Below are 9959 nucleotides of genomic sequence, written 5' to 3' on the forward strand. Positions count from 1 at the left end.
GGCGGGCGGGGAGGTTGTCCCTGCTCCCCCACCTCCGCCTCCGTGGGCGAGTGACGCCCCTCATCCCGAGGAGGGAAAGAGCTGTCAGGTCCTCGGGCCGCGAGCGTGGTCGCCGGCCCTGCCCGTGGGGGAAGGAAGGGGTCTAGCTCGCCCTAGGGCTCGCGCCGCGGTGGGTGTTGCTAGGGAGAGCGAGGACGGCGGGCTTCCCGCGGCGCGTCGGGGCGGGAGGAGGACGACCCGCTCCCGGCCGCCGCGGGCCGCAGCCTGCTGAGGTGTGCCCGGGAGGTTGGGTGCACCGCCCATGCCGGCGGGGACCTGTGTCTCCCCCGGGGGGGAGGGGCGCGGGAAAAAGCCGCGCTTCTCCCGTTATCCGCAGGGAGGCGAGTACTCCCTCTCCCGAGTGGGAGGAGGGAAGTGCAAAGGCCCTGGGCGCGGTGGCGGTGCTGCTCCTCCAGGGGAGGCCAGGCGGGAGCTTAGCGAAGGCATCCCTGGGCCACCCTCGCTCGTTTCCATCCAGGGCCTTAGGGAACGCCCCCAGACATCTCAGGATGAGCCCGGAAGAAGGCCACCAAGAGAGGACCTAGTTCCCTGGCTGCCCTCATTTTTGTTCTTTTCGTGGTTGTTCGGGGCCCCAAGCTTTTAAATAGACCATTCTCATAAAAGAGACCTGTTGCTTCAGGGTAGAAGAATCCTGCTGCCTGGGGCCGGTGTGGAACTCTTGGCACTGGAGTCTCGGAAATTGTTACCCAAAGCAGATATTTCCAAACGGGTTGTCTTTGCGTTTTACAGCGTTTTGCCGTTCCACGGAGGGAGTTGCAAAATTCTTTCTGATAATTCCAGTTCACTTTGTTTTAGTTTGTACAGTTGGCTTCATTTCAGTGATAAGGCCTTTTTTTTTTTTTTTTTTGGTGTGCTGTGTGCTTCACGTGTGTTGTGCTTTGGAGAGATTGGAACTCACACTCACAGGCCCGCGAGAAGTCCCCTCCGCAAAATGATCCTTGCTTTTGACCCTGCGTCTCAGAGCCAGTTTGGTAATGGTTTTGGTTTTAAGAGTCTTGAAAGAGGATGTGTAGTGTACACCTGGCATGGGAGTCTTACTGTCCTAAATACAATGAGGCTTTGTGCTCGAAGGCAGTAGGTTTTTTGAGGTAAGATAAAAATAGATAGGGAAGCAGTTTCTGAGGTTGCAACCAGGAGGTTAGAGAACAGAGAGGGGGCGGTACACTAACGTGTGGAGAAGGGGGTGGACAGGTGAGAGACGTGGAAGGACAGAATAGGGTCACGCAGAGATGGGGAGCAGAATTAGGAGAATTTGGGACTAAGAAAATATTCCCCCCTTAAAAATAAAGAATCCGCCATATTTAAAGGATTTACCAGGCAAGTGCCAAGTGCGGGTGATGGGAGAGAAGTGATTGTGGAACTTAAGTGCTTCCGGTTGTTTATTGTTAATATTTCGAGACAGGGCCGTATTATGTACTGGCTAGCCTGGAGCTCGCTTGCGTAGATGAGGCTGGAGTGGAATTCAGAAGTCCACCTGCCTCTATCTCCCAGATGCTGGGGTTAAAGGCGTGTGCCCCAATGCCTTGCTATAGCTTCAGCTTTATTGAAGGTTTTCCTCCCTTGAAAGTTCAAATTGACTTTATCTCAAAAACCCCCATCCCCTCCCTCCTTTCACATGTGTAGCCCATACTGGTTTGAAATTGGAAGTGGAGCCTCAAGTAGCCCTGAACTCACCCTCCTAAATGCTAGGAATACAGATGAGTGGGCTCATTTATATTGAAGTTCAGAGAGTTCAAATGAATGAGGTCTTTGGAATTTAGCCCAGTTCCTCTAATGCAAGATATTTCATGGGCCATTAATTTGGAGAATTTATCTGATGTTTCAGTTATCCATCCAGTTTGGTTTGGTGACAATGGCTAAATTTTTCAGTTAGTAGATTATGCTGAATAATTTCTAAAATGGGTCTAGGGCAAGTTTCTTACCAGTTTAGCTTTTTTCCTACCACCCCCTTTGCTTAAGCTTCTTGATGTGAGATGTAGGTTGCAGTTGAGATAATAACCGTAGCCACCACTTAATTGTATCTGTAGTGTGTTAAGTCTTAATTCTTGTTAGTAACCTTGTGAAACTGATGTGCTGTGAAGTTTCCTATTTTATAGGGAGAAATATTGAGACTTGGGGTGTATTTGATGTATTTTTCACACTGGCTTTATAGTTTTTGGTGTTGTGCTTTATTTTTCTGAGACAGAGTCTCTGCTGCCCTGGTTGGTCCGGAACTAACAGTGTAGACCAGGCTGGCATTGAACTCACAAAGATCCACCTGTTTCTGCCTCTTGAGTAATGGGACTAAAGGTGTATTCTACCATACCCGTATAGAATTTTAAGACTAGCCTTGTCTACATAGTGAGTACCAAGCCAACCAGTGATACACAGTGAGACCCTGTCTCAAAAAGGCCAAAACCAAATTTTTTTTGTTTTGTTTTTTATTTTTCAATACAGTCTATATACCTGACTGTCTTGGAACTTGCTATAGAGCAGGCTGTCCTTGAACTCAGAACTCAGGAGATCTGCCTGCCTCTACCTTCTAAGTGCTGGGATTAAAGGCATGAGCTACCACCACTTGGCTCCATTTTTTTTTTTATTAATTTATGTAGTGTGTGGTTTGTGAGTTTCTGTGCGTGGTGTGGGAGTTGAGGTCCAAAAACCTATTCAGTTCTTTCTGTCTGTCTTTACCTGGGCACTAGAGATTGGATTCAGATCACTAGTCCTATGGGGCAAGTACCTTTACTCACTGAGCCATCTAGCCATCCCCTACCCTAAAAGTAATGTTTATTACATATTTCAATATATAAAAAATTAAGCAAGGTAGCATAATAATTATACTTACTGTCCAGGTTTATCTTTCATCTCTATATTTGTTGAGTTTCTTGTTACTGATTAAAAAAAAACAAACAAAAAACTTGGTATGGTTCCCATAGTTCTATGGAGGCAATGAAAGGAAGGAGAATCAGGAAATTTAGGTCATCCTTGGCCACATCTTTGGCAAGTTTCAGGATAGCCTGGGCTATATGAGACCTTGTCTCAAAAAACAAAACAAAAAAATAACAAGACTGATTTTATATCTCCTGCCATTCTTATTTTCTTGCCACTACTGGTTCTTGCTATCCTGAATTTGGTGTTTTTTATAATTTCGTGATGTGTAAATGTGTCCATAGAAACTTCCTTTAATAGATAATTGTGGTGGGGAAAAGGTAGGAAATCTTTAGAAGACATTAGTCTGTTGCATTTTTGTAGGCCTTGTTTAGATGCTGGTGTGTTTGCTTTTCCTTGAGCCTGAAAAATATGAATAAGAGAATTAGAAATTTGAACAGGAGCTTAGGAGTTTAAGATTTTTTTTGGGGGGTGTGTGTGTGTGTGTATAGATGCTTTGCCCGTATGTATGTCTGGTATCTGCAGAGATCAGAAGAGGTGTGAGATCCCTTGAAACCAGAGTTACAGACAGTTGTGAGCCTCCATGTGGGTGCTGGGAATGGTACCCAGGTCCTTTAGAAGAGCAGCCAGTGCTTTTAGCCGTTGAGCTAATGATGTAGTGCCTGAGCTTTGTTTCAGAATAATCCAGTAAAGGGAAGAAATGAATGGAGTTAGAGGTTGGCAGTAGATTGTAGTTCAGGTGGCTGAGTGGTGACTGTGAAGGTTCATTATGTTACAAGGTTTTGTTGTTATTTTGTCTTTTTTGGTTTTTCGAGACAGGGTTTTTCTGTAGCTTTGGAGCCTGTCCTGGAACTAGCTCTGCAGACCAAGCTGGCCTTGAACTCACAGAGATCCACCTGCCTCTGCTTCCAGGGTGCTGGGATTAAAGGCACGTACCACCAAACAACTACTTACTTGTTTTAAATGATAATAAAAAAATTTTTTTTGAAACTCAGGAATTTTGCAAAGAAAATGATTTGTGGGAGCTAAAATTTATTTCTGTCTTTCTTTATGATGTTGTTTTGGATGGTTTTGCCATTTGGGATATTATGAAAGAAGCTCAAAAGAGTCAGTTTTGTGTCTTTGGATGATGGCCAACATCTGTGAGGTCAAGAGCAGCTTCTGATGCATTTTAAGGTATCCTAAATTATTTTTCCAAGTAATAAAAATTTGCCTTCAATATCTACATATCCATAGTTTATTACCAAGCATACTAAATTTAGAAGCCAATGTTTGAATTCTAATTTTTCCATTTGCTAACTGACCCTGGAGGTAAGTCTGTCACAGGAGTTAGGAAAAGATTGCCTTTGGAATTAGTCTTTGGTTTGAATTCTTGTCCTGGCATTATTTTCTAGTGAACTTAAGTTACTTTATTTCTCCCAGCTTTCACTATGAAAACTTAGTGAACAGTGCATTTGGCCACATAAGTGCTTGAACTATATTTTTTGGAGTGATTGGGATGAGGGGGCAGTGGCCCAGGAAGGGTTTCTAAGAAATGTAGTTGTAAAATGGGTGGTAATGGTGCACACCTTTAATCACAGCCCTTGGGAGGTGGACCTCTGAATTAAAAGGCCAGCCTGGTTATAGAGCAAGTTCCAGAACAGCTAGGGTTACACAAAGAAACCCTTTCTCGAAAAAAACAAGAAAGTTGCTTGAGCTCAGTGCCTTGATATTTCTGTTTAATAATCTTTAATTGTTGGTTTTTGGGGTGGTGATAGTAATGATCCTTGCTGTAGCCCATTCTGGTTTCCAAGTAGGGGGATTATAGTGTGCACTACTACAGCTGGCACAAGTTTTTTTTGTTTTTTTTTTTTTTTCTCTTTTCTTTCCTTTCTTTTTGGATTTTTGAGACAGGATTTCATTGTGTAACAGCCATGGCTGTCCTGGAACTCACTTGGTAGTCCACACTGGCCTCAAACTCAGATCTACCTGTCTCTGCCTCCGAGCGTTGGGATTAACGGTATGAACCACCACCACCCAAGGCACAAGGTTTCTTAAATTTATCAGTACTTTCAGCTTTCTAAAAGTAAGCACTGTTACTGCTGTCAAAAAAGATGATTTTAATCTAGAAAACAACTTAGTCACTAGACCAAAAATACACTTTTACTTTTTACCCTAATCACACTATTTTATTTTATTTTACTTTTATTTATTTATTTAGATGCAGGATGTTTTGAGATTCTATAGCTTTGGCTGAATCTGTATGAAGACCAGGCTGACTTAGAACTCAGAGTTTGCCCATTTCTCCTTAGTGCTGGGATTAAAGGCATGCACCACCATGCATGGCCCACCACTCTGAGTTAACTAGATCCCTTCTAATTATAAAATGCTGTATTTTCTCCTCTTTTTTTCTTTAGTGCTTTATTGTCTAGACCATTTTATATTATCTCATATTAGAACTTAATTTTTGGTGTTTCCTTGCTAACATTATTATATGTTGCCAGGCATGATGGTGCACACCTTTAATCCCAGTACTTGGGAGGTAGCCTGGTCAGCAGATCAAATTCTAGAACAGCCAGGGCTGTTCTGAAAACTGTTGTTTCAAAAAACAAACAAAAAACAACCAAAAACCTTAAGACTTATATGTTCTGGGAATTTGGGAATTATATTTTTTTAAAAATAATCATAGAGATGGGCTGGAAAGATGGCTCAGAAGTTAAGAGCACTGACTGTTCTTCCAGAGGTCCTGAATTCAATTCCCAGTGACCACATGGTCACAACCATCTTTAATGAGATCTGGTGCCATCTTTTGGCATGCAGGCAGACATACTGTGTAGCTCGGAAAATTATTACTGAAGGAATATATGAATTAAAGCTGAAAGTCAAGGATATAGAGAGTAGTAAAGTGAAGGAAACTTTACAGTTTAAAAAGGGTGGTGGTGGCAGAGGCAGGAGGATCTCTGTGAGTTTGAGGCCAGCCTGGTCTACAGAGCTTGTTCCGGGACAGGCTCCAAAGCTACAGAGAAACCCTGTCTTGAAAAACAAAACAAAACAAAAAAGCTGTTAAGGAAACCAGTGTAGAGGTAATTTCTTTAATTCTAGCACTTGGGAGGTGGAGGGAGGAGGATCAATTCAAGGCCATCCTCTACTACACAGCTATTTGGATGCCAGCCTGAGCTGTGTGAGACTCTCGGAAAACAAGCACTTGCCTTGCCTAGCATGAGCAAAGCCTTCTACGGGATCCCCTGTATCACATAAGTAGGTGTGAAGGTGTGTGTCTGTAATCCCAGCTCCCTTATGTATACTAAGCAAACACTAAACTACTCAGCCATATCCCTTATCCCCACGTTACATTTTATTTATACAAGTAAACATCCAAGAAGAAAAAGAATAGAACGATGTTGATGCTTGACCTTGTAATAGTCAATATTTGTGTTTATATCTTTGTTGACTTTTTCTTTGTATTTTTATATATTAAAAATGGGAAAGGGGTTGATTGGTTTTTGGTATAGTCATAATTTTTAGAATTTGGTAGAATCTTTGACATGTCCTAGTCCTCTCTCCAACACTTTTCTGTTTTACAAGGAAAGAAACCAAATGGCTTAGCGACAAATGGATCAGGCTTGTTAGTGACAGTGCCAGGTCTTAGGGTTGAGGACTCCCAGTTCTTATTTACCCCACTAAAGCAGACAATAATCTTAAGAAAGTGACAGTTGTTGGGAGGAACTAAACCAGTTCTTAGTTGCATAATTTTTTCTTCTAAAGATTTCTCTTTGGTGTTCTTTACTGAAAATAATCCAACTTGCTGGTATTTTTAAAAAAATCAAGATCAAAATTAATAGATGGAACACCTTGAAGCATAATGCAGTTGACTTTGTAATTAGCAGAGTTGAAAGTGATGAGAAGATCCTTTAATTTTCTTTGTGCCTGCAGGAAGGTGGGAGTCAATCACTTTGACAAGTCTCCTGAAAGGAACAGCGGCAGGAGTTGAAACCTTTTTCCATTTGGTCTCGTGGCAGAGGCAGAGATTGCTCCAGCAGCTCCGCACAGTATGGAAGACATTTTAATTTTTGTTTTTTGAAGCAGGGTCTCACTGTATAGCTCTATCTGTCCTGTAACATTCCCCTGCTTTTACCTCCTGAGTGCTGGGATTAAAGGCATGTACCGCTATACCCAGTAACATTTATCTATCTCCCCCCCCTTTCCTCCTGATTTTTTTTTTATTTAAAAAAAATAGTATGTTTCAGTTGGATTACAGGCCTGGAATCCCAGCTTCTATGGAGGCCGAGGCAGGAGGATTGCAAATTCAAAGTTTGGTTTTGCTATAGGGCAAGTTTAGGTCCAGTCTGAGCATCTTAGTAGTACCCTTTCTAAAATTAAAAAGTAAAAAATAGTCTAGGATGTAATTCAGTGTTACATATGTGAGGCTCCAGGTTTAGCCACTAAAATAGGAAAGTAATATGTGTTTTCTTTTTTAAAAGTGTAAACTTGGTATTTGAACATTTTTAAAAACACGTAAATTGCTTGTATATTATAGTCATCCCATGGTAGTACATATAAAGCTACTTTAATGTGCTTTTAAATAGTTGAATGTATTTGACATGAATGATTTTATTAAACATTTCTTTTAGAGGTGGACATTTAGATTGCCTCTAATATTTGACTACTTTGAATAATACTGCTTTGACTATTCGTATGTGTTTTTATGTATGTTTGTAGTAGGTAGTTTTATATGATAAATTTCCAGAAGTGAGATTGCTAGACTATATGGTATTGCCAAGTTACTCTTTGCAAAATATTATATTAATTTATGCTCTTACTAGTAGTGAGTGCTTGTCTCTACAGCCTCACTAACCTTGATTATCATTCATCTTAATTTTGTCATAATCAGAAAAAAGTATCTTATTCAAGCTTTTTATTTCCATAATGCTGGTAAGGATAATATCTTAATTATTTCTCAAGTTAAAAACCACAATGCAAGCACAGGATTTGAGATACTAGGATGCTTCCTCTGTATATTTAGTAGGTTTGGGTTAGTTTAAGTTACTTCTTGTTGTTGTTTAGCAAAACCTCCTCGTATTTTTTTCAGATATGACGTGCTCACTATTGCCCTCTGAACAGTCTTCTGGCTCCTCTTTCTTGCCTGAAGCAAGTGCCTCATGTCCTTGGGGTTCCTTCGCTGAAGATGACTTGGATGACTCCTTGTTGGAGTTTTCTGATGGAGAGGAAGACGATGGCCATTTCAGTTTCACAGAGGAAGAGATTGAGATGCTGTTGAAGGATGACGGTGGGCATGATGAGTGTAGAGACAGAAAGTGTCAGACCCTACCTGGTACTCCTCAAGAAAATCCTTTGCGCAGCTTGGGACCAGCAGCTGTGACCCCTGGCTTCTTCAAACTACCTCAATTAAGTACATCAATTGGTCATGGACCAACTCCTAGTAAATCATTGAACAGACACTTTGTACTTGAAAAGAATCTTATAAAAGTAACTGTTGTTGCACCGTTTAATCCAACAGTTTGTGATCCTGTGCTTGATAAGAACAAGATCGATTCCTCCAAAGATACGGAAAAACCTGCCTCCCTTGGGGAACAGACGAGAGAAGATGACCTTCATCCTAATGAGAGTAAACGTTGCACTGAGCCTGAAGGGGTCAGTCCCAGTAACTCTGCTTGGGATGGGCCCCTGCTTTCTTCTCCTTCAAACAATAACATCGAACAAACTGCCTCTGATAAAAATATACCTGAAAGTAAGAAACCTAACCCTGTGTTCTCTCAGATCTCCAACCATTCAGAGGTACCTAACAGGGGATCATCCTGGAAAAATAGTGGATCACATAAATCGGGGTGTGAAGTGAGAAATCCAGTTGTGTCCAGTTCATCGAACAGAGTAAGTACATTTTTCTCAACACCGTAGACATGAAATTATTTTCACTCAGAAAGAGTTCCTATGTACTTAATTCCCCAGTAGAGTATTGACTAGCATGTGCTAGTGTCAATCCCTAGTACCAAAAAAAGGAAAGAATTTTGCTGGGTGGTGGTTGTGCTCACCTTTAATCCCAGCACTTGGGAGGCAGAGGTAGTCGCATCTCTGTGAGTTCGAGGCCAACCTGGTCTACAAGAGCGAATTGTAGTACAGCCAGAACTACACAGAGAAACCCTGTCTTGAAAAACAAAGCAACTAAAAAAATTATATTCTCATAATGATGTTTTCAGTTATCTGATACAGCTGAAATTATAAATTGCTTATAACTGGTAATTATCTTTCCTATTGTTTTCCTCCCTTCTGCCCTGGAAACAAAAACAACAACAAATCAGCATGCCCCTGACAAGGACCCTGGGGAGGTGAAAGCTGAGAGAAGACTGGGCAAAGTCATTCCTGTCCTGCAGTCCAGAACCAGGTAGCGTGACATAGAACCATTTGAGTTTTTGGTGGTTCTCTTTCATTTCTTTCTTCCCTTCCCAGTATGTTCTCAGTATGGGGGTGGGAGGTGGGCAGGAAATCCTGCAGGAAGAATAAACAAACTTGAAATTCTGAAGCTACCTATTTGTGTTATCTTGAGCAAATCAAATAATCCCTCACTTCAGTTTAGTTTCTGTGTCAGAATGAAACTAATGATGCCCTTCCTACAACCTCCCAAGGTTATTTTGAAACTAAAAGAGGCATGTTAGTAAAACATTATATAAATACAAAATTTCTTTCATGTATGAAGAGGCCTGATCACATATTTGATGAGAAGTCAGATTTTTAACCAAAAAGGCTAAAATTATTTATTAGACCGTTTAGTCTTATTTCTTTTTTCTTGCATACAACTGGAGGCAAATATTAGGGTTGCAAATTTGAGGCATTTTTTTAGTTTACCTTTTTGTTACCAGGAGATGGCAGTATCTGTACATGGCCATTTTCAGTTGAATGTACTGGAAAAGCTACTTTATAGATTGAATCCAATTCCTTTACTTAAAGTACAATTGAGGAAAAAGAAAATTTGTTATACACTTATGGCATATTTATTCTGCCTTAAACAATTTTTTTTTTTTTTTTTTGGTTTTTCT

At 41.1% G+C, this 9959-nt stretch overlaps 1 protein-coding gene across 12 annotated transcripts in view; it reads left to right on the plus strand.

Annotated features, from left to right (window-relative positions):
- S100pbp (S100P binding protein) overlaps window positions 1-9959 on the plus strand; it is a 36665-nt gene that overhangs the window by 386 nt on the left and 26320 nt on the right. For 4 of the 12 annotated variants that reach the window (XR_007593351.1, XR_007593352.1, XM_050150608.1 and 1 more), the window contains exons 2-4: window positions 6841-6956; window positions 7997-8796; window positions 9225-9307. Coding sequence is in view for 10 of the 12 variants with exons in the window: in XM_050150608.1 (XP_050006565.1) it covers window positions 7999-8796; window positions 9225-9307 (881 nt within the window). In the remaining 2 variants the exon portion in view is untranslated. Of the gene's footprint in view, window positions 1-5; window positions 1032-1072; window positions 4105-6840; window positions 6957-7996; window positions 8797-9224; window positions 9308-9959 lie in introns of those variants that run through there. The other 8 variants (XM_050150692.1, XM_050150683.1, XM_050150675.1 and 5 more) reach the window with 8 other exon arrangements.

The sequence above is a fragment of the Alexandromys fortis genome, unplaced genomic scaffold, assembly GCF_014885135.2.
Source record: "Alexandromys fortis isolate MF-2015 unplaced genomic scaffold, M_Fortis_MF-2015_v1.1 scaffold_26, whole genome shotgun sequence".
In the NCBI taxonomy this organism is placed as follows: Eukaryota; Metazoa; Chordata; class Mammalia; order Rodentia; family Cricetidae; genus Alexandromys; species Alexandromys fortis.